Genomic DNA, 24,756 nt, shown 5'->3' with positions numbered 1-24,756 from the left:
ATTTCTTTACAATTACGTATATACCCAAGAACGTATATATATTTGTATATCATCGCAAGGTTGTAACAGATGAACATCATAACAAGCGGCTGAGTGTCATTGCAGGCGCCAAAAATTACACTTTAGAAGGGATTGACACTTGGCATAGATATATTACTGAAAATGTGTATGTATGTATGTATATATGATTGGCGGCTTGTTAACTAAAGACACACACTTGTATTTACTTGAGCAATTAATTGTTTTAAAATAGCTACATGTCTATTGGAGCGGACGAGTTGGCTCGCTCAGACGGCGATCCGGCAATCCTAAACTTAGAAGAAGAGTTTAGCTTCTTTATTGTCTGTTTAAAACAATGCATACTAGAGTAACATCTCAGGTCTTGGAAGTTTGGATGATGGTCAAATCAAAAAAACATTTACTTTTAATCAAGAGAGGACTCAGTCCCTTGGTATGGGTCATCACTGTGCATTTAAGATCTTATATCAAGAATCACGCTTTTCGATTACACTCATCCGATTTAAAAAGCATATATTCCAAAGTGTTCAATTAAAAAAATATTTAGTCTGCTAAATTGAAAAAAATTATAAGAATCTTTTATCGTAGTAGTTTTCTCGGTAAGAGAAAAAGTATGCTATTTATATATTTGTAATGTAAAACCGAGAGCTGTAGAGGGAAGCGAGACGCATTTGCAGACAAAAAACGAAAGAGGCCGAAATGCGTGAGTATGAAGAGCTTGATAAGCTGGCCGACAGGGGTAATGCTCGAAAATTTTACGAAAAGATCCGGCGACTAACTGAAGGTTTCAAGACCGGAGCACACTTCTGTAGGACCCCCAGAGGTGATCTAGTTATTGATGACCAGAGTATACTGAGTTTGTGGAGGGAACACTTCTCTAGCCTGCTGAATGGCAGTGAAAGTACAAGAACAGGAGGTGGCAAACCCGATTCACCAATCGACGACGATGGAGCAGATGTTCTATTGCCCGACCGTGAAGAAATTCGAATAGCAATTACCCGCTAGAAGAACAATAAGGCGGCGGGGGCCGATGGATTACCGGCCGAGCTATTCAAATTCGGCGGCGAAGAGCTGATAAGGTGCTTGCATCAGCTTCTTTGCAGAATATGGTCGGAAGAAAGCATGCCTGACGATTGGAATCTCAGTGTACTCTGCCCAATACACAAAAAGGGAGACCCCACAATTTGCGCCAATTACCGTGGGATAAGCCTCCTCAACATCGCGTATAAGGTTCTGTCGAGCGTATTGTGTGAAAGACTAAAGCCCACCGTCAACAAACTGATTGGACCTTATCAGTGTGGCTTTAGACCTGGAAAATCAACAACCGACCAGATATTCACCATGCGCCAAATCCTGGAAAAGACCCGTGAAAATAGGATCGACACACATCACCTTTTTGTCGATTTTAAAGCTGCTTTCGACAGCACAAAAAGGAGTTGCCTTTATGCCGTGATGTCTGAATTTGGTATCCCCGCAAAACTAATACGGCTGTGTAAGCTGACGTTGAGCAACACCAAAAGCTCCGTCAGGATCGGGAAGGACCTCTCCGAGCCGTTCGATACCAGACGAGATTTCAGACAAGGTGACTCACTATCGTGCGACTTCTTTAACTTGATGCTGGAGAAAATTATAAGAGCTGCAGAGCTAAATAGAGAAGGTACAATCTTCTACAAGAGTGTACAGCTACTGGCGTACGCCGATGACATCGATATCATTGGAAACCACACCCGCGCCGTTAGTTCTGCTTTCTCCAGACTGGATAAGGAAGCGAAGCGTATGGGTCTGGTGGTGAACGAGGACAAGACGAAATATCTCCTGTCGTCAAACAAACAGTCAGCGCATTCGCGTCTTGGCTCCCACGTCACTGTTGACAGTCATAACTTTGAAGTTGTAGATAATTTCGTCTACCTGGGAACCAGCATTAACAGCAATAACAATGTCAGCCTGGAAATCCAACGCAGAATCACTCTTGCCAACAGGTGCTACTATGGACTAAGTAGGCAATTGAAAAGTAAAGTCCTCTCTCGACGAACAAAAACCAAACTCTACAAGTCTCTCATCATTCCCGTCCTACTTTACGGTGCAGAAGCGTGGACGATGTCAACATCCGATGAGACGGCACTAGGAGTTTTCGAGAAAAAGGTTTTGCGGAAGATATATGGTCCCTTAAGAATTGGCAACGGCGAATACCGCAGACGATGGAACTATGAGCTGTATGTGTTGTTCGACGACATAGACATAGTTGAATAAAAAAACAGCGGCTACGCTGGCTAGGTCATGTTGTTCGAATGGATGAAAGTGCTCCAGCTCTGAAAGTATTCGATGCAGGACCCGCTGGTGGAAGCCGAGGAAGAGGGAGACCTCCACTCCGATGGAAGGACCAGGTGGAGAGGGACCTGGCTTCGCTTGGTATAACCAATTGGCGCCAAACTGCCAGAAGGAGGGATACGTGGCGTGCTGTTTTGGACTCGGCTATAACCGCGTAAGCGGTGTCTACGCCAGTCAAGAAGAAGAAGAAGAAGTAATAGGAAATCTAAAAGTAAATAGCTTTTATTGACTGAACAATTATTATTTCATTATACTCACATTTTAATAAACACGTACATAAATATATGCATGAATGTACATATATTTTTGTATATCCTCATTCTCCACCGCTTCAAGAAAGCGACGTCAACAAGCAGCCATAGAATAATACTTAAAAACTTTGCAATAAACACAATTTATATTGCAAACACTTCTGCAACACTTTAATTTCAATTAAATTCACTTTTTTTAAAATAAACCTAATGGAAAATAATATTTAAACAATAAAGAAAATTTATGACTCAAAAACGGTTCCGTTTCATTCTATACACTTCCACATCCGTATTGGAAAGAATCTGTTATGCTGTTGGCAATGCCACAGCCAAATGTCATTGTTGTTTTATCACGATCCCTCTTTTCTCATTTTCGTAGCGGTACTTCTCATTTGACAGCTCACAACATTTCACATCTGGAAAGGTAGTGTAAAATTGCGGAAAATGTTTTATTTCTGTAATTAAATTAAATTCTCTTTACAGTTTTTGCGCTTTGGCAAATAGTTCAAAATGTTTTCGTTAACACGTACCGTATCAAACGCCGCAAAGTAAGTATTAAGTGTCAACAATATATTTGCTCTGCAAGTTCTGCTGCCCTAAAGGGTTTCATATAAGTTATTGATTACATAAAACCGGCAGAATATAAGAAAAACTACTAAACATTTCATAATTAATATTTCTTTGCCCACACAGAACTGCTGTGCGCTGCAAGCATGATTTGCCCAAGTTGCCCTACGATTATGCAGCTTTGGAGCCAATCATTTGCCGTGAAATTATGGAATTGCACCATCAGAAACATCACCAAACTTATGTGAACAATTTGAACGCTGCCGAGGAGCAACTTGCCGAGGCACAACAGAAGAAAGATGTCACCAAAATCATTTCACTTGCTCCCGCATTGCGTTTCAATGGTGGCGGTCACATTAATCACTCGATTTTCTGGCATAACTTGTCGCCCGAAAAGTCACAACCATCCAATGATTTGAAGTGTGCCATTGAAGCACAATTCGGCAGCTTGGAAGCAATGAAGAAGGAGTTGTCAACATTAACTATTGCCGTGCAAGGTTCAGGCTGGGGTTGGTTGGGTTATAACAAGAAAACAAACCAACTGCAATTGGCTGCTTTGCCCAACCAGGATCCATTAGAGGCTAGCACAGGTATGCACGAAACTATGCATGTATTATATTTTACCTAAAATATATAATTGTATTTTGCAGGTCTGGTGCCCCTCTTCGGTATTGATGTCTGGGAACATGCCTATTACTTGCAATACAAAAATGTGCGCCCATCATACGTTGAAGCTATCTGGGATATTGCCAACTGGAAGGATATCTCCAATCGTTTTGCTGCTGCTGCCAAGAAGTAGAGAGTAATGAAATATGTTTAGTTATCACAAGCGTTTATATGTGTATACTGTCAATGGTTTTGTCGTTTAAGCTTTAAATGTTTTGTGGCAAATTACTTATAAAATAAGTGTCCCAAAGCAGTTGTGAAGAGAATTGATTAGTTCGGAACATACTCACTGTCAAACGCTTTTTTTAGTTTCTGCACTGTTAATATCTAATATTAGTGTGCCGCAAAATAGATCTACCCATTTAGAAAATATGAATAAATAAATATCCGAATACATACAAACGTAGATAATGAAGTGTACTTAATTTGTTAATCATTCCTTGCGGAACAGTGTTATTAAAGCTCAGTTTGTATTTTAAACTTTCTTTAAATTTATCAAACTGCATATAGAAATATATGAAGATCGAGAGCTGTCCTGTATATACATATTTACATATTGTAAAACATATAGGTTAAATGCTATTTTTTAAAATCGTAAATAAAATGAACATAAGCACTTTATTAAAACTACATCTTTGAAGTTAATTAAAAATTTTAACTTTATATTAATTTTTTTGCCTAAATCTCATAAAAATAAAAATCTCAAACGACAGGCTGGCAACATTGTTTCAATTTTTCTTTCTAGACTTTTTACTTCTGACATTCTTTCTCTTACGCTCATTCGCATCTGTCACCCGAAATCGTTTATGATGAATCACAAGAATTAAAACAAAACTACAAAAGTATCGGCAGAATTTTCCTATCAGCTGGTCGTTGAAGAAAAAAACATTCTTGCTACATTTTTAGAAAAGGGGCACATTTGTCCAATTGGAAAATTCGAGGAGGCGCAAACGAAGCAGGTACTTGCGCGCTAGTGACAGCGAAAAGTTGTGGTGCGTTTCGCAGGCGCATGCAATAAAACAACAAAAACGTTTTCTATCAGACTTTCGACTGGACGATTTCCACGGACGATGAATAAGTGAATTTTCCTGTCGTCGTTCAAATCAGACGAAGTTTTCTCATCTGACCGTCCACTCCGGCTACGCAACGCAAGCAAACGTTTTGTGAAAAATAATCATTTTCATTATAAAAAAAGTAATTAACAGCGCATAATATAAAATAAGTTGAGAAACATTGCGAAAGACGAACAGAAATATAGTGAAGTATGTAATGCTTGATAAACGCAGAAAGTGTAAATCAAATAATTAAACTCCAAGTGCTTGCTCAAAAATCATTTGAAACTGTAGTGCAGTGCTAATCATAGTTAATTTATAATTACTGCGGAAAGTCGAAACTTGACTTGTGGTAGACACAATCAATTGCTGTATTTTCGGTAAGTGCATTGTTGGGGAATTAATCTGTGTTATATTTATTTAAATGTGTTTTTGATGGAAAGTTATGTCTGAAGAATCGGTGAAAAATCAATTTTCCGCAAGGTGGTTTCTGGTTGCTGTAAATGATACATATACATACACACATACATTTTATGAAAACTGTCATATGTATTGCATTGGTGTGTATTACAGCTGTTTACCATCCACAACCCACAATCCACATGATTCATTCAGGCACGAAAGGAAAAGGGACGATTACCTCTGCATTTATTTGTGTGCGTGTAAATTTACTTGTGTATTGGAATTGTTGTTTTTTCTGGTGTTTATATTGCTTCACTACTAATTTGGTACTATATCGGAACAAAAATTAAACACTTAATTGGTTTATCACAAAATGCACTGCTGTGCGGCATCACACAAGTTTAAATAGAATTTAATCAATGCGGAAGAGGAAGAAAAATCATTTAATGTGTACCCTTAAGACCCTGAACACCTTTTAACATTTCCAAACAAACCCACATATCTAACTCACCTCCACTTTTGGTGCGATCCCGTTAAAACCGCTAGTTTTCAGGACCTTCCGTTACATGTTCTTAATGACGTTACACTTCAAATAGGGTTTAGATATCCACTATAATAACAATAGGAATAACAGTTCTGTTTCCGTGACAGTCGGTCCTATGTAATCGGTGCGGATCCGGTGTTTTTTTTCGCTCAAGGACTGTCAATTTGGAGGCTCATTCGCTTGCTATCTGTCTCATTGCGGCCTCTACTTGATTATACCGGCTTATATAACTTATACGAGTAGTTTGTTTGTAGTCCGCTGTGCTCATTCACTTGCTATCTGTCTCATTGCGGTCTATACTTGATTATACCAGTTTATATAACTTATACGAGTTGTTTGTTTGTAGACTGCTGTGCTCATTCATTTGCTATCTGTCTCATTGCGGTATATATGTGATTATACCAGTTTATATGATTTATACAAGTTGATTTTTTGTAGCGTCCTGTACTCTTTAGCTTGATATCTGTCCCATTGCGGTCTCTATTTGATTATACCAGTTTATATGACTTATACCAGTTGATATTTTGTAGTGTAATGTACTCTCTAGCTTGATATCTGTCTCATTGCGGTCTCTATTTGATTATACCTGTTTATATGACTTATACCAGTTGATATTTTGTAGTGTCCTGTACTCTCTAGCTTGATATCTGTCTCATTGCGGTCTCTACTTGATTATACCAGTTGATTTTTTGTAGTGTCCTGTACTCTCTAGTTTGATATCTGTCTCATTGCGGTATCTACTTGATTATACCAGTTTACATAACTTATACCAGTTGATTTTTTGTAGTGTCATGTACTCTTTAGTTTGATATCTGTCTCATTGCGGTCTCTACTTGATTATACCAGTTTACATAACTTGTTTGTTCAATTCACCGCTTTTAGAACTCAAATATGTATGCAAATTGGCACGCTTATCTAACATACTTCTTTTTACTATTTCTACTGTCCATTTATCTATTATTTTGTCAACAATATTTTAATATTTAGCAAGCAACATATCAAAGCGATAAATTCAGTATCTTATGATATAAATACATATTAGTGTTATTTGCTTTAGCACTTAAGCAGTTTCGATGAGTAGGTACTTAAACAGCTGGCGTTGTTCGCCAATTTGCGAGAGATAATTGCAAATCGCAATCTTCGTACAAAGTTATATATGCAATGTTATATAAATATATATATCTCTCGTGAAGTATGAACAGCGTGTGGTCGGTGAATCAGTGAATTATTGGCTCTAGGTGATTTATTGATTGATGAGTTTAGTGATTGAACAATAAGCATAGTTTAAGGGATAATTGTGAGGTAGGGATATGAGGGGTATATCCTTTGTAAATAGAAAGATAATCATTGCATAAGTGTATGCAAAGTCTTTAAACTAAAGGCGTTATATATACCAAAGTGATCAGAATGACGAATAGAGTTGAAGTCCGTCCGTTCAAGCAAGCTATAAATTGAATATACATTGAGACATCTTAATGAAACTTTGTACCCGTTTGGTACCACATGAAAGTTGTTATTATAGATGGGCGAAATCAGACCACTGCCACGCACACATATAGACGTTAACCGAATGCTATAACTAACCATTAAGAAAGTTCTGAAAGCAAATTTTGATATAGAAGTTCACGCTAAGCATATATATTTGTATGATTTTGTTTTGAGAAAGTGGATGTGGCCCAGCTTATTCCTTAATTGGCGTAGGCACCGCTTACGCGGTTATAGTCGAGTTTTTTTGTTAGCCTTTACTCTAACGAGAACATCAACCTGCATTCCAGGTACATGGCCTTAAATAGAGGCTGGTGATTTTTTTTCATTGGGGAGGTTTTTTTACGTGGTGGGTCCCAAACCCTACGCACAACCGCATAAGCTGGATTCGCCTTCTCACTTTACCTCACTACCCAGAGGATACGACCGGGAGTCGTGAGCTGCTTGAGACACATGCAAACCAGTCAGGAACTTTCCTCACTTACGTCAACTTCTACTCATGATTCCATCCTTCATAAACTACTCGACCAAAATCAACCAAATTTGAAAATCGGTTCAGAATCACGCCTACTTTCCTTACATTATACCACATTTTTGAAGTCCAAGAACAAGAATTTGCATTAAAGCTACATTTGTTTGCTACAATGTGACAACGCCATCTAATAATCGCCAAAATTAGACTATAACTTTTCAAAGCCCCAGATATCGAACATGAGGACCTCAGTGCTTGATGTTAAGAGAAGACTTTACTTTTGTTGGCAAGAGGGATTCTGCTCTAGATTTCGAGGCTGACATTGTTGGTGTTGTTGATGCTGGTTCCCAGGTATACGACTTCGAGGTTATGACTGTCAACAGTGACGTGGGAGCCAAGACGCGAATGCTCTGACTTTTTGTTTGATGACAGGAGAATTTCGCCTTGTCCTCGTTCACCACTAGACCCATACGCTTCGCTTCCTTATCCAGTCTGGAGAAAGCATAACTAACGGCGCGGGTGTTGTTTCCAATGATATCGATCGGCGTACGCCAGTAGCTGTACACTCTTGTAGAAGATTGTACCTCCTCTATTTAGCTCAGCAGCTCTTATAATTTTTTCCAGCATCAAGTTAAAGAAGTCGCACGATAGTGAGTCACCTTGTCTGAAACCTCGTTTGGTATCGAACGGCTCGGAGAGGTCCTTCCCAATCATGACGGAGCTTTTGGTGTTGCTCAACGTCAATTTACACAGCCGTATTAGTTTTGCGGGGATACCAAATTCAGACATCGCGGCGTAAAGGCAGCTCCTTTTCGTGCTGTCGAAAGCAGCTTTAAAATCTAAAAAGGTGGTGTGTGTCGATCCTCTTTTCACGGGTCTTCTCCAAGATTTGGCGCATGGTGAATGTCTCGTCAATTGTTTATTTTCCAGGTCTAAATCCACACTGATAAGGTCCAATCAGTTTGTTAACTTTCACAAAGTACGCTCGATAGAACCTTGTAGGCGATATTTAGGAGGTTTATCCCGCGGTAATTGGCACAGATTGTGGGATCTCCCTTTTTATGGATTGGGCAGAGCACACTGATATTCCAATCGTCAGGCATGCTTTCTTCCGACCATATTCTGCTAAGATATATTTGTTAATATTCGAGATATCTTAGCAAAATTAAGTCAACATAAAATCTTGGATATAATCCAGGAATTACCCCATCTCTCATATACTATGTATAATAATTTTCGCTCATTCTTTATGCCGAACATATATACCAACAGGACAAATAAATTGCGAGATTGAAAAATGTTCGGTTACACACTTAGTCCTTCCTTACTTGTTATATATGTATATATATTTTTTTAAATTTTTAGCAAAATATATACATATTTCATATTTATACATATGTATGTATGTTTATTTGCTCGCTCTTTTACCTCTACATAAATTTCAATTTTCAAAAATCATGTGACACTCAATTTAATTTCTCTTTGATCAGCTCCATGATTCAATAATTGAATTATTAAAAAATATATTTTTGCGAATATTGAGCGTGCAAACTGTGTGTTATTGCGATTTTCGATTAATTTCGCTGACAGCTAGCTGTTGTGCTATGCGCTTTGATCTACGCTGCATGAAAGTTTAATTAAATGTTATTTTTACACAGGCTATGTGCGAAAATATGAGTGCAAAAAATGGCAAAAGTATTTGAAATGTCAAAATCGTTGAATTATAAAAACCTCCTACACTGCAAAGTATGTTGCTTTGTAAGATTACAAAAGCAACAAAAAGATGTCGATGGAAAAACGAAAATTTTCCATTTCCGACCTTTCATAAGAAAGCAAAGAAATTAAAGAAATTACAAATATGTATGAATAAAAGAGAAAAGGGGTGTAAGTAAAATGAACATAAAGAAATAAAAAGAAAAAATCCATTTCAAACCGGCAATCGTATCAAATATCAAACGCACTGCAGTCAACAGTCTCCACAATACAACAACTGTAGAAGATTGCGAACAACAATTTGTTGGCGTACCATTGATGTAGAAGGCGGTCAGTTAGCTGACTCAGCTTTGATTTGGTTGACAATATACCCGTGTTGGGGTAGTAACCGGCAATAATTGTGTTCATCGTAAAAGAACTACAGTAATTTTAGCCACTTTCGACTGTGTCTACGGCGGTGCAGAAAAGACTAGTATCAAATGATAACGATGTTAAAAGAGGCGACGAAGGGAAATGTATACAGCACAACAGTGTTGAGTGCAGGCTACTAAGCGGCTTAAGATAGCACAATTGTTATGGATAAGAAGAGCACTCATTCACGGTGTTTACCTAGGCACTAATAAAAGGAGATAGCTTGCGTCAACTATGGTTACTAGTAGAAGACAATTGCGTAGGCTACAACAAATTTAAACTTTGTTTCAGACTTATCAGTTCGGGCATTTTACAATCGTGCCTCCTATCTCAGACAGTATTAAATGTGTACTTGTGTGGGCCGCAGTTCATGGCATAGCTTCTTTTCTAGAAAGCAAACTATGTATGGAATTGTAGTGGAAAAATTCTTCTCCAAGTGCTCTGAGCACATTCCTATGAGGCAGGTACTTTCATACCCGCACGTCACATTTTTCCTATTCCTGATAAGCTGAGTGCCACATTGTCGTATTTTTACATTCAGCACTGTCAGCCACATCGTCAGTGTTTACTTTCGCTGGATGCATTCCTCGACTGCCATTCTCTCACTTTCGCTGCAATAAGGGTTTTGTGTTCAAGTGGGCGGTAGCTAAAAATAGTGTTACAGCGTTTGCCAATATGCTTATGCAATCGCACGCATATTTACAAATGTACCAAATGGATGGCAGCGACACACACTTTAGTGAAGCTGGCATGTGCTCCATCCATCCGTCTCCACAGCCTTTTATGCTTATTTGTCTGCTGTCGCTCCATTATTGACATTGCTTCTTTGCTTACTGTATTGCAACATATGGCTTGTCAAATTATATGGTGTGTACTATACGCGTACAGCGTTTGCAACTCAACGAAACAGGAATTTAATGAAGCTTTCAGTGCTTGAGTGAGTTGGCAAGGTCGTGTTTGTGCTTTCAGAAATGATTGATTGAATGCTTGAACAGATTTGTGCTGTAAATAGTTTGGAAAAAAGTAAACTAGTTAAAGCTGAACATGAAAGTGTACTCTAAAGGACAATGTGTATCAGCTAAGTGTCCCAACTTTATTGGTCTCTGTAAAATGAGTTCTTCTTGCTTTTCTTTATACTAATTTTTAGAGCACCTCCTATGGTAGTGCCATAATTTTGGAACGATTTTTTTTATCGAGTACTGAGGAGTTGAGTGCTAAGAATTGCTGGTGAGCAACAAGAAGTGCAGTCAAAATTTGAGAAACTTTTGAGTGTGAAAATTTAATAGTTTGGATAGAACAGTCATGTCTCACACACTCCCAAAACGTTAAATAGATACGGAAAAAGGTAAACAAGGCAATTACCAGGCAACCATATTAAATCTCAATTTTAAGAAAAGTAAGAATACTGAATGCCGGTACTGGTGAGGAAAGGAAACGTACAGGAGTTGTGCTTAGAAATCGAGCTACAGGCAGTAGGCGATCAGAGTTCTAATCGGACAAACAACAGGGTAGGGTAACAGCATAGCGAAATTCGATTTTGTTTTCCGGAAGTTGGTTGTAGAAAACCCTCCAAGTGGGGTTGGTATTGCAGATGGACGAAAAAGCACCTTTGCCACGCCCGCAAAATGGCGATAACCGAAAACTATAAAGTAAAAGTAAAAGTATAAACTCTAACTAGCTATAAATAAAGGTATACAAAAATTAGATGATATGCTGTTTCTGGGAAATAGGGCGTGACCAACATGAGGACCTCAGTGCTTGTGTCCAATTTTTTTACCGAAAATATAGGTAAATCTCTCAGATATTCCAAATGCCAGAAATTCAGAAAAGATGTTGCCCTCTCTGTACCAAAAATGGGAAAAAATAGTCTTCGTATAGCGTCCATATACCTGATATTAAGATGTGAGATACCTTAGCAAAATTAAGTGATCGTATAGTTTTGGATATAGAGTAGCTTGGTGGCAAGAAAAGTTGAAACCAGTCCAGGTATTATCCCATCCCCCATATACTATATCTGATTCTTGTTATTCTAGAGGACCTTAATCTTAATTTTGTTGCTGTCAATCCACTTTTTAAAGCCAACACACTCACTTTCTTGCTCTCGAGAAGTTTACATATAATATTATATTTCTACAATAGCAAAGTAAAGAAATAATATTATTAGTATATAGTTTGTGTGCGAGATTGGTTGGCTGCGTTTAGTTACATTCAGTTAGCTTAATTAAGTTGCTTGCCACATTGAAACTGTGTATTGTTGCAACTTTGTCTGCTACTACTTTTCCAACAAAGTGTACCTGTATGTTGCAGTGATTCCTCGACAACTGCGCATTAGATTCTAATATATTCAATATGCTACCATATATGTATGTATATAAATATCTACGTCGATATAATGCTTTTTGATGTACTATATGTAGGTCTACAAACGTTCTTACACATATATTTACGTATGAATACGCTGCAAAGTGTTGACATTGAGACCATGCTGTCACTTAACCTTAACCGTGAGACTTTTAATTCGCATTATTTCCCTTTCTAGCTTATGCATCACACCTCCGACTACTAGTCAACAAAATCACCTTCAAACTTTCACACATTTATTTTTTGTGATAATTAATTATGACATGTATTATAAATCGCTAATGTTGTTGGACTTATATATGAATAACAAGTCAAGGTTATTTATGGATAGTGAGTAGTTGCAAATCTTGCTTTCCTTATAAATGCCAATTTGATTTCGATTAAAAAGCTTTTGTATCAGAAAAAATAGTTCTTCGGTTTCCATTGTTCCGTAATAATCCTGCTTACCTTAACCTTATCCTCGAACAGCTGTGCCCCAGTTTTTGTTGTAAATTTGTGTTCGGAACATATTTAAGTTTGTCGAATTTACAATCCAAAATTAAATATTTGCTCTCTTAAGCATATTTTTCTTTCTTGTCGAAAGAGTTTTAGGCTGTTTAAGGTTCCATATCGAAGATGATGAGGCTGAAAAAGTGTGAATCCATTAACTGATCGTTAAATAGTTCCAATCGAATATTTTCTGCGAATGTTTCGTTCGTTTCGTTTTTGAAAAACATATTTATTCATTCGTTAACAGTAATGTTGTCGGCTTTAAAATAGTCCCCATTGGATATTATGTACTTATGCCAGCGCTTCTTCCAATCGTCGAAACACTTTAAGCCATTAGCTCTTCCAGCGATTTCTCGTATGTTAGTAAAGCGACAGCCCTTCAAAGCTATTTAATTTTTGGAAATAGGAAAAAGTGACACCGAACCGTGTCTGGTGAATATGGAGGCTGAGGCAGCGTTACAGTATTATTTTTGACCAAGAATTCACGAACAAGCAACGAAGTGTGAGCTTTTAGCAAACGAAAGACAAAGTAAGCAATGAATGCATCTCAAATGTTGACTATTGGACTCTCCAAACCCGTGAAATTTTAAATTGTAAGATTCCCGCTATTTTTTGCACACACCTTGTATAGGCAATTTTTGGTCTTCTAATTTCACGACTTATAATATAGATTATGCGGATAAAGCAACTTATAAGACCTTTGCTATAGCCGGTCTTTCGGTTTTATCGCACTTCATTCGGTGATTAACATTAAACAATTCGTTTAATAACTGTGTTCGGAATTGACGGAACTCTACACCGGACCCTACTAAATCTACAAAAACTATTTTTTCTCCAGGGTGAAGGACGCTAAAGGACAAATGAAATATGCTATCAAGTTATTACGTAATGAAGGACCTTTTGTATCTTAGGATAATCTACATGAGCTTTTTAACGGTTTCGATAATTTTAGAAGCATTGCGATACAACGTTAAGCTGATCCACAGAAAAATCCTCTTAAACCCCCACGTACTCATACTAAACCGCAATCATAATAAAAAGTACATACTCATCATAGTCGACGTAGGAGTTTTACTGGCATTGAAAGCACTCGTATGTGTTAGCATATGGGAAAAAGTTCGTAACACAACCGTTAGCAAATCCCGTTATGCCGTTCATATACATCTTTAATCGAATCTCACTGAGCTTGACATTGTTAAGAGCGTTATTACGAGCAGAGCCGGAATGCAACTACGTAAATATGAGCAAATATTAAAAGAGATTATCAAGCGACACAGAATGTAATAAGCTGTCAAAGGCAGCCGGAAAACACGACAAAAAGGAGGGGAGAACGATAAATGGGCGAAAGAGCGATGGAGTTAGGGACGCTTGTTAAAGTTACGCAGCATTGTATTTAGTAAAATAATAGTTTCGTTGGTTGAAGGCGGAAATTCAAAGGTTGCACTGTGAAATGCAACCATGTGGGGTTACGTGAAAACTTACAACGGAAGTGAAGCTTGTTTCGCAAGTGGTTACCACGATAAGTGCAAAGTGCGCAGTTGATATGAGAATGAATTTTTGTTGCCATGTAACTTATGTGTGAATGTGTGTGTGCGTGTTATGTTATTAGTTTAACTGTATAAATTGCATTATATTGGGCACACACATATACATAGGTGCATATACATATATTCGTATGTGGTTACTTACGTTGCAACGGCACGTGCGTATAAGGCAATGTCTGCGTATGCCTGCACCTTTAAGGGGTTGTAGCTGCCAATCAAAGTCGAAGATGAATTGTTTTATTGCCACATTGTGACGTTTTTGTTGTTGCACATGTAATACAAACAAGTGTCTCTAGTAGTCTCACTAGGTGGATGGTGGGTGCTGAGGTCTTCGGGGATTTGTTTAATGAGAATTGCTGGCATGATGTATGTGTAATGAAAAGGGTACAAGAGGTGTGCGAGAAGGGACATACGTTTATTCGATTTATTGCTTTATAGCTAAGTGTTTGGTTTATGTGATTATTGGAATGAATTGCAAATAGTGTTACCTTTGTAATGATTTCTGTGTTTTGTTGATTGTTTTTGCAAAGAATAAGAGGCTCAATCTTCATTTTTCTAATATCTACTATACATCTTATCAAATCTATCCTACAAAATATATACAGTCCTCACGGTAACTCCTCCTAATTTGATAAGTCTGATCTGAAATTTTCATAGGAGTTTAGAATACTAAAGGTTATGCGATAATTATTATTAGCCGAACCAATAATAGCGCGTTATTAGTCTCTTTTTTTAGCAATTTGGCAACAACTGAAAATACCAAGCGAAACCAGGTCTCTCTTCACCTGATCTTTCTGGCTCTTTCTCTTCCTCCTTCGACCGGTACTAAATCGAACACTTTCAAAGCAGGAGTGTTTTCGTCCATTCGGACAACATGATCTAGCCAGCGTAGCCGCTGAAATTTTATTTGCTGAACTATGTCAATGTCGTCGACTGCCGATGTTCAAAGAACCATACATTTTCAATTAATTTCCTTTTTCGAAAACTTCTAGTGTCGCCTCATCGGATGTTGACATCGCCAACGCTTCAGGACGAGAATAATAAGCGACTTATAAAGTTTGATTTGGTTTTTTTTTTTTTCAATTGCATACTCAGTCCAAAGTAGCAGGTTTTGCAAGAGTGATTCTGCCTTGGATTTCGATGCTGACATTGTCGGTGTTGTTGATGCTGGTTCCAAGGTAGACGTTACACATACGCCAGATATTGTACTTAATAAAACTTTATAGTATAGATAGTTCGACTTTTTTGATGAATATTGATGATTTTCCAGTTAGGAACCCTTCAAATCATATCATTTCATTATAGAAACTCTCGATGGGGTTCGATAAAAATTTATTCTGTTCATACATTATGAACTCTATACTAGATATTTGTCTATAAATATTCCAAAAATTTTAAGAAGGCTGTAAGCTGTTTATGTTACTAGACCATCAATAAATGACAACCGTCAGAGAAAAACATTTTTTTATATGCTTAAATTTAAATTTTTGCATCGATCGATTGGTAATGAAACAATTCTTCTTATGAGCATGAAACAATTAATCTTTACGGAGCTGCTATCGGACAGCACTGACCACCTTACTTTACTAGGATGAAGAGGATAATGGAAGTCGGAATGAAGCCCATGCTTTTGAAATATTAATTAGAATTGATGTGATATTCCGGTTGCTCCACACCAAGAAGTTCTATGTAAGACTTTAAAATATATTAAATTAATATCGTGAATAAATTAAGAATCATAATCAGTAGATAAATTTCCTTATCTTTCGGATCTTCGCTTGCGCTCTGTATTTTTTCCAAATTCTAAAACTAAGAATGTAAATGGATATATGTTCTTTCTCTCCTCTTTGCTAAATGTCCCTCAAAGACTTACCAAAATTCTTGATTGAATATTTTGTCTCTCCCACTTGTTCGTTTCGAAATTTATTGGTCTTTTTGTGAAATAGTAGTTCAACAATAATCTCTTTTAATATCTTCTCCATATCCAAGTAAGAGTATTATCCGTAAGAGTAGCACTCCAAAGTAAGCATCGCCGGGAAGTATGCTTTAATTTGCTGGATTTGAATCGAATAAAAGCATTTAGGATTGAAAAAAAGAACATTTTATTCTATTTCATTTATATTTCATCTATTCCTATTCTCTTTTCTTTTTGACATCTTATTAGCAAAGCCTTTAGCACTCAATATTTGCTATAATTCTACGAAATCGCTTTCTTAGCCTTGTTGCTGTGTACTCAACTTGGTTACTGAAAGTAATTGATACGATAATATTTCCGATTGTTGACTTTACTCCCCACCCAAACTGTCTTTCGGCGGCTCGTCTCATCACTTACTTAGACTAACTTGTTTGACGCGTCTGCTACGCTTGGCTAGCGGGTCATATTAGTGACGCACAGGGGGTTGATAGTGTCGTGGTTTTGGCTTCTGCATGCGTGCCTTCTACAAATATTGAACTTTGTCGGCAATTTATCTTAATTTATATGCCGTGCTCCTTCCTTCCTTATCCAGCGCTAACTTTTTTTACATTTTTGCGCCCTCATAATCTATGCAGTTGTCGCCCCACCCTCTTTTGGGGGTGCTCATCGCTAGCAACCCTCGACTTGCTTCGGGCTGAAGTGGCTGTCACTGCTGTAGTCGGCGTTATTTACACGCGCGGATATCTCTATGTGTGAACACCCGTTCGTATAAGAAACGCGCTGCAAGTGTGTGGTGTGTGTGTGTCGGCTGGTGTGCCTTGTCTTCTGTGACGTCAAATGCGCTTGTCATTGCAAAATTTTGCAGCTATTTTCCATTTAGCACACCACAAGCATCCACATTTGTATGCGGAACACGAGCAGAGGCGGTTGCAGGAACAAATAGCAACAACAACATTTACAACAAGAATATAAACAACAAATACAACAACAGCAACAAGCATGGATTGCACCACTATTTGTAGCAGCATGAGCAGTCAGCAGCTGTTGCTCTTATTGTTGTTGTTACCGTCTTTCTGTCGTAACTGCTTCATTCGCGCCTGTGGGCAGCTTGCAAAATGAGGCTGTCACACTGGTTGGCGTAAACAAAGTGTGTGTGTCCTTTTTTCAGTGCATATTTGTTTTTGCCATTTATTTTCTGCTCCATTTTGCACCGCTCCCTCTCTCTCCCTTTCTTTATTTTTTCATTCTTTCTTAATTTCGCGTTTGTTTTCCAGGAACTTTTTTGTATTTTTATATTTAATTTCAGCAAATTTTGTCAATGCAAAGTGGAACAAGCAGCCGCCGCCAGCTGGTGGCCGTTCTTTTGAGGTCAGCTCTTTATTTTTGCGCTATATTATGTTGTTGTTATGATTTTGCTGTCACATATTTCCAGGCGCTGTAACACCTATACAGTGTAGACTCTTTGCGCAGTATGAAATAAATCATTAATCAACATTGTAATCGAAGGATTTGGTGCTTTTACAGTTAAATGTTTTTATTTTAAGTTTAGAAATTTTTTCGTTTATGCAAGAAGAGGAAAATTATCATGCTTACCCTAAAAGTATGCAACAATTGTCGTAAAATTAATTGCTTTTCTTCACTGAGAGCTTTCACTAACTGAGGGTACTTCACTTATATTCATCCTTTGCTGTTCCTCAAGTGAATTTTCAGTGATATTTCACCGTTTTTTATTCAAAATTGTTCATTGGATCTTTGTATCACCATCTTCATAATAATTTTTTACGAAATATTAAAATGCTGAACCCGTTGCCTTGACAATGTACACAAGAGATACTCCATTGTTTCTTTGGTACCTTTCTCTTGATATCATGAAAATTTCAGGAAGTTTTTACCTATTGTTTGGTAGGTATTTAGATAGATCCCACGCGTTGTGCATAAAAGAGAGTACAAAACAAGAGAGGGAGCGGATCTCTCAAAAGATAGTCGAAGATCTCCTAAGCGACGTTAAATCAGGTCAGATCAGATCCCCGTGAAAACGGTTACGAAGAATCACAAGTACAGAAAATTGTTGTTATCCCCATATTCCACTAAACACAAATCCGCGGAAGCTTTAGTAAATGCCCGAACTAAGCCTTTGTTCACCAGTCAAAACGAGTTAACAAGAGCTAACATGCAGTATTCGCTCAATGATATCGTATGCTTGGAAGGCTTCTTCTAATTATTCCATCAGAAATGATGGCCTGATATATGCTCTTCGCTCAGGAGCCGGCGGCCTTTACTCGATTAAAGCGCTGATTTCCATCGATTCACTATACTAAAGAAAAATCATATTTACATACATAATTCTTAATCAATACAAATCGAGTTGGAACTGGAATGCAACTCTGTATGAGTTGTTGTCCACGCGATAAATCTGATTGTGGGTATTGAAACTTATCAACTTCTTGTGAACAACAATATAGTACAACAGCTGATCGTTAATCGAGTAGCCGGCTGTGCGAAAGAGAAAAACTTGTTTCTCAATTATAATATTAACTAAATAGTATAGTAAATGAATTTGGTATCCCTGCAAAACTAATACGGCTATGTAAGCTGACGTTGAGCAACACCAAAAGCTCCGTCAGGATCGGGAAGGACCTCTCCGAGCCGTTCGATACCAAACGAGGCTTCAGACAGGGTGACTCACTATCGTGCGACTTCTTCAATCTATTGCTGGAAAAAATAATACGAGCTGCAGAGCTAAATAGAGAGGGTACAATCTTCTACAAGAGTGTCCAGGAGCTGTATGCCGATGATATTGATATCATCGGAAGCAACAACCGCGCCGTTTGTTCTGCGTTTTCCAGACTGGATAAAGAAGCGAAGCGTATGGGTCTGGTGGTGAATGAGGACAAGACGAAATATCTCCTGTCATCAAACAAACAGTCAGCGCACTCGCGTCTTGGCTCCCACGTCACTGTTGACAGTCATAACTTTGAAGTTGTAGATAATTTCGTTTATCTGGGAACCAGCATTAACAACACCAACAATGTCAGCCTTGAAATCCAACGCAGAATCACTCTTGCCAACAGGTGCTACTTTGGACTGAGTAGGCAATTGAAAAGTAAAGTCCTCTCTCGACGAACCAAAATCAAACTCTATAAGTCGCTCATTATACCCGTCCTGATGTATGGCGCTGAAGCGTGGACGATGACAACATCCGATGAGACGACTCTTGGGGTTTTCGAGAGAAAGGTTTTGCGCAAGATTTATGGTCCTCTAAACATTGGCAACGGCGAATACCGCAGACGATGGAACGATGAGCTGTACGATTTATACGACGACATTGACATAGTTCAGCGAATAAAAAGACAGCGGCTACGCTGGCTAGGTCATGTTGTACGGATGGAAGAAAACACTCCAGCTCTGAAAGTATTCGATACAGTACCCGCTGGAGGAAGCCGCGGAAGAGGACGACCTCCACTCCGATGGAAGGATCAAGTGGAAAGTGACCTGGCTTCACTTGGTGTTTCCAGTTGGCGCCAAAAAGCAAAAAGGAGGAATGAGTGGCGCGCTCTGGTGGATTCGGCTATAATCGCTTAAAGCGGTTCCTACGCCAAATATATATATATATAAATAGTACTAAATCTATTTGGCTGTACCAGAAGGCTGTTATGGGCACATTAACAATAAAATCTGAAAATGCATTGTCGATTCAAATGAGTTCTTTAAAAAATTGGATTCGTTTCTGTGAAATGTGGAATCTTTCAATAAATCTCACGAGTTCGGAGACAATTAGCATACAGTCTCGGCAGTCGCCACTTTACTTCTCTTCGTTGTTGTACAATTGTTGTACTTTTAAATATATTTAACTCTCTAATTTCTTCCTTGGGTAGCAATTTTAGTCCCGGTTGATTTCATTTGTGGTTAGCCGTTCAATTGAGGGTTGCATCTGTAAGTTGCTCAATTTGACACTTATGAAAAAATAGACTACCTACCGGGAGCACTTTTCTCCCAATATTCATACTCCAATTGCTCCGCTCTCCCCTCTTGTAACCCTTTGCATGAGTTGTAAGAAAGTTTCTCTTCTGACCACAAAACACCGAAGCTTAATGCATGGTCATTAAAAATTTATTCCACAAATTACAACAAACACTAGTGCAATAATCGAGTGTTGTTGTAATTCTTTTTGTTTAACAATTTTTTGCTATTTTCCCTGTAGTACGCGCATATGGTACATAGTTGTAACGCAGACTTCGTTCAATGATTTATTGCACTTGTGCGCACTTAACAATGGGTTTACTGTTTTTTTTACAAAACTGCACTAACGGTACTTACACATACAGGCAGCTAGCTATTCACGCACTTTACTCGAATATGTAAGCAATATAGCTTAAGAGCACTTCTACGAGTTCATCGTGTGTGCGGGGAGTCTTGTTTCCTACTGCCTCCTCCGTTCACCCTTTCTTTGCCGACAATTTGCCTTCTCCTTAACAACTTTTTGCTTAATGTGCAGTTTCTACGTTTTTCCTCTACAGTATAACCACATATATCTTTGGCATTGCATGCAGTTTTCGATAGCACTTCTTTTTTTGGTGTTGTTGCTGCAAGTGCTTTGTTAGTTTGCGGTTGCAACCGTCTGACTATTGGAGCTGAAACTCTTTACAAGTTGTACTTGTTTACCAATAATGACAGGGTGCGCTCCACCGTGAAGTGATTATATACAATTACGTTTCTTTTTGCATTTTTTACAATTCCTTACTAACGATAAATGAAACCACAAATTAATCGATTGTTATCTTTTTAATAAATGGTAATTAATCGATTATTTTTTCGATGAATAATATTGACAACTAATTGATTATTATTATTTTTTCGATTAATAATATTATCAATTATTAGGTCCACAACTTTGTTTCTGCCGTTTTCCAATAGATGTCTCTGGGTCAAGCACTGGTCGATTAAATCGTTTTATATCGATCTTGGACATTTGTGTCAACATTAACCCAACAAAATATTTGTAGAGATCTGTTTGCATCCCAAACTTATTCTCAACTGAAAATGTCACTTTTTGACCCCAATTCTCTACATTTGCGGGAAATTTTGCTTTTCTTTTTTAATTCCAAGAAAAGTGTGGCTGAGGCTCATCCTAAGTGAAAGAACATGTCGGGAATGGTTCCAACGTTTTAAGAATGGTGATTATGAAGTCGAAGACCGGCATGGTGGTGGAAGGGAGAAGATTTTAGAAGATGTTGAATTGGAAGCATTACTCGACCAGATGCGTTTCAACAACAGCTGATCGTTAATCGAGTAGCCGGCTGTGCGAAAGAGAAAAACTTGTTTCTTAATTATAATATTAACTAAATAGTACTAAATCTATTTGGCTGTACCAGAAGGCTGTTATGGGCACATTAACAATAGAATCTGAAAATGCATTGTCGATTCAAATGAATTCCATGGTGGTGGAAGGGAGAAGATTTTCGAAGATGCTGAATTGGAAGCATTACTCGACCAGATGCGTTTCAAACCCAAGAGGAATTGGCCAAATCGTTGCAAGTGACACAGCAAGCCGTATCAAAACGCCTCAAAGCCATGGGGATGATTCAGAAACAAGGAAACTGCCAGAAAGATGGTCAAAAGTAGTAGCAAGCGACGGCCAATATTTTGAATAACATTATTTACAAAAAAACGGCGGAAGCAAAGTTGTAGATCAATAATCGATTATTATTTTTTTCGATAAATGATATTACCAATTAATCGATTATTATTTTATCTATAAATGATACTACCAATTAATCGTCTTTTCGATTATTATCTTCGAATGACAATGACTAAACTTATGAAATATTTTGATTTCTTTGAGTTCGGTAAGTGTTCGGGGTTAAGACGAAGCTATAAAAACTGATATTACTTAAAAATACCTTATAAAGGTCAAGTAGTGATATATAATAATCTATCATCGATATTTACAATACAATTTTCTAAATAGAACTAGTTTCGATCAGATTCTTACGTCAGAACAATGTGTGGAATTTAATGTAACCTAAAATGTGGCTTACAAAATATTTTAACATAACCTTAAAGGCTAAAAGCTGGAAGTAATTGTTAAGCTTATTATCTTCTTCTTGTAAATTCGTACAATTATTATTTATATACAAGGTTTACCAAAACTGTTCTTAATTTCCACAAGCGAGTTTTTAATCGTTCCGAGAACTTTGGAGATTACAATGCGTGATACTGATCCTTTGATGGATTCGTTGAATAGACAAAAATTTAAATCAGCCACTCTAGCATTTCATTGTAGACCTGATGTCTTTAAGCATGACCTTGAGGATTCAATTCTGTTACCAGATAGTATCCAGGCGAGACAGAACTTCTTTTAAGACTTGACTTAAGACTGTTCTGTGAGTATTTAGGACGATGTATTTTTTTTTGTAAAAAAGTCTAGTTTTCGAATGAATAGACGAACTACAATGTTCAACGTTTTCGGAATTTCTTTAAAATCTTGACAATTAGATGGCAGTTATTCAATTTTATAACTGCCTCCTGGGATTGGATCTTTAAGTTTCCCAATCGTGATTGTCAATATAATAAAAACCTGTTGTTGATCTATTTATAGTAAGCAGTGTAAAAATTTGATATGAGAAGTTAAAGGAAGTATGAGGACAACTTCACGGAGTTCAACCTGTCGGTATATACTGATACAACATAAAACGATGAAAAAATACAAGATATTATTTCTTATGTAGGGTGCCACATCATTTAATTCGATATGTAGAAAGGTCTTCCGTTTGAATGTTTTGATCCTCTCTATATACCTTAGTATGATTGATTTAAGAAAAGTCAATGTCAAAAGTTAATTTTGACATCGGAGGTCTGGGTCCGAAAACTGAAAACTTGTTGAAACCAGTAACCGATATCGATTTCCATGGGCAGTTTCGTTAAAAAAATGGTGTTTTGAACATAAATGAGGACTCAACTTACTTCAAAGTCCTGCAATGTTGTATTGTGCCACTCAAATGGATTCTAAGTTTCCGAAATAAAGCGATTTAGCTTGTCAATGACGCCAGATAATATAAATATAAAATAGGTTGGACGCAACTGGTAAACTAATTCTTACTTTCGCTGTGAAGCAGTTAATGGTGAGAATTGAGGTTTCTAAAAAATCTCTGACCAACTCAATCGGTTAACATATCTCAAAGTTATTCAATGTTTACAAACCGACATGAAAGATGGCGGCACACCCTGTACAGGTAATTGTAGTTTTCTTCCTACTCTGATTGTTACTATTTACCAATTTTTTCTTTTTTCTTTTGTTTTATGTTTTTCCTTTTTCTGTTGCGGTTAATTGCAATGCGTTTGGGGACGTGCACACACGAAATATTGCGGTCGCCTGCAGTCTACAACAAAAAATAATACACGCATACATACATATATGTACATATATGTTGTTACATGTTGGTAGTTTGTTTGTTTACATTTGGTTTTTATACGCTCATGTTAACTTGCATTTTTCACATTTTAACTGCAGTCGTTTTCAACACAAATATTTTATTTTTACTCACTGTTTAAACCTTTTTTCAGACTATGCAACTGCATACTTGAATTGCTTTATTGAACGCGTATTTACAGTTGTTTATTTACCACATGCAACTGATTGCAAGCTGTGAGTAATTGCCAATGAAAAACACCATATCAATCGCAAGCAAATATTTCTCGTTTTTATAGTCGGTATTCACACTAATCTTTTAAGGTAAAAAACAGTAAATTCAAGGTTGTATTAGAACAAAAATTTCAACAACTCAATATAACTGGACAATTATTCTAAAATAATGGGGCGCTTAATTCACGGATTTTCGTTTCATTTCACAATATAGTATTTTTTTATTGGCTTTATGCTTCTAATATAATATGTGTTTCGTCGAGCACTATCTTCTAAAGGGTCTGTATCTTGGTCTTACTAGAATTGTCGCGTTCTAAAGGTTTGAAATAATTAATGTTGAATTCCCATGTATAACTTTTTAAACGAGCGCTTTGAGAATGGAGTTTTTCATTTGATTCAAATCTTGTTTATGCCTTTAATAGAAGAAAAATCACTCACCATCGAGTCAACTTCTTGAAATCCCATAAAATATTTCCTGGTTAATCTACATCTACCGGGATACAAAACCACAAAAGTTATGTGTAAAGCGGTAGATCAGAAATACGCAAAATTCCTACTGACGCTCGTTAGACGGAAATGTAGGAACATGGTCGGCATATTCACTGGTCACAGTCTTGTGGCGGAGCGCGCCCAAGCAAGATCCCAGAGTAACAATGGAGTGTCTCTTGTGTGCATGTCCTGCATTGTATCTTTAGTGAAACCACATAACCTTTTGAAATTCGCGTCAAGCGTCCTAAAGGATGACTACTTCTCCTTGACTACGTGACGGAATTCCATCGTTTGCTTATAGCCTTTTCGCACAGTAGCTAATTGATCAATTAACCGGCCTCTGCTCGATTAAAACGCTGATTTAAATCGATTTACCACACAATATAAAAATCTCATTTTTTTATATT

The 24,756-nt window shown here is 37.4% G+C and overlaps 2 protein-coding genes across 7 annotated transcripts in view; both read left to right on the top strand.

The window, feature by feature from the left end:
* Window positions 1–2,930: 2,930 nt before the first annotated feature.
* On the top strand, window positions 2,931–4,241 carry Sod2_1 (superoxide dismutase [Mn], mitochondrial). Its single transcript, XM_011185849.3, has 4 exons — window positions 2,931–3,021; window positions 3,081–3,145; window positions 3,291–3,754; window positions 3,815–4,241. Exons 2-4 carry the CDS (start codon window positions 3,108–3,110, stop codon window positions 3,961–3,963), a joined length of 651 nt encoding a protein of 216 aa, XP_011184151.1. The 5' UTR covers window positions 2,931–3,021; window positions 3,081–3,107; the 3' UTR covers window positions 3,964–4,241.
* Window positions 4,242–4,622: 381 nt separating this feature from the next.
* Window positions 4,623–24,756, top strand: part of LOC105213275 (kinesin-like protein unc-104) — a 100,273-nt gene continuing 80,139 nt past the window's right edge. For 5 of the 6 annotated variants that reach the window (XM_054232983.1, XM_054232990.1, XM_054232989.1 and 2 more), the window contains exon 1: window positions 4,624–5,262. The gene's annotated coding sequence lies outside the window, so the exon portion shown is untranslated. Of the gene's footprint in view, window positions 5,263–24,756 lie in introns of all 6 variants that reach the window. The other variant, XM_054232987.1, reaches the window with a different exon arrangement.

The sequence above is a fragment of the Zeugodacus cucurbitae genome, chromosome 6 (genome assembly GCF_028554725.1).
Source record: "Zeugodacus cucurbitae isolate PBARC_wt_2022May chromosome 6, idZeuCucr1.2, whole genome shotgun sequence".
Classification (NCBI taxonomy): Eukaryota; Metazoa; Arthropoda; class Insecta; order Diptera; family Tephritidae; genus Zeugodacus; species Zeugodacus cucurbitae.
This window is presented reverse-complemented; position numbering and strand designations above follow the sequence as displayed.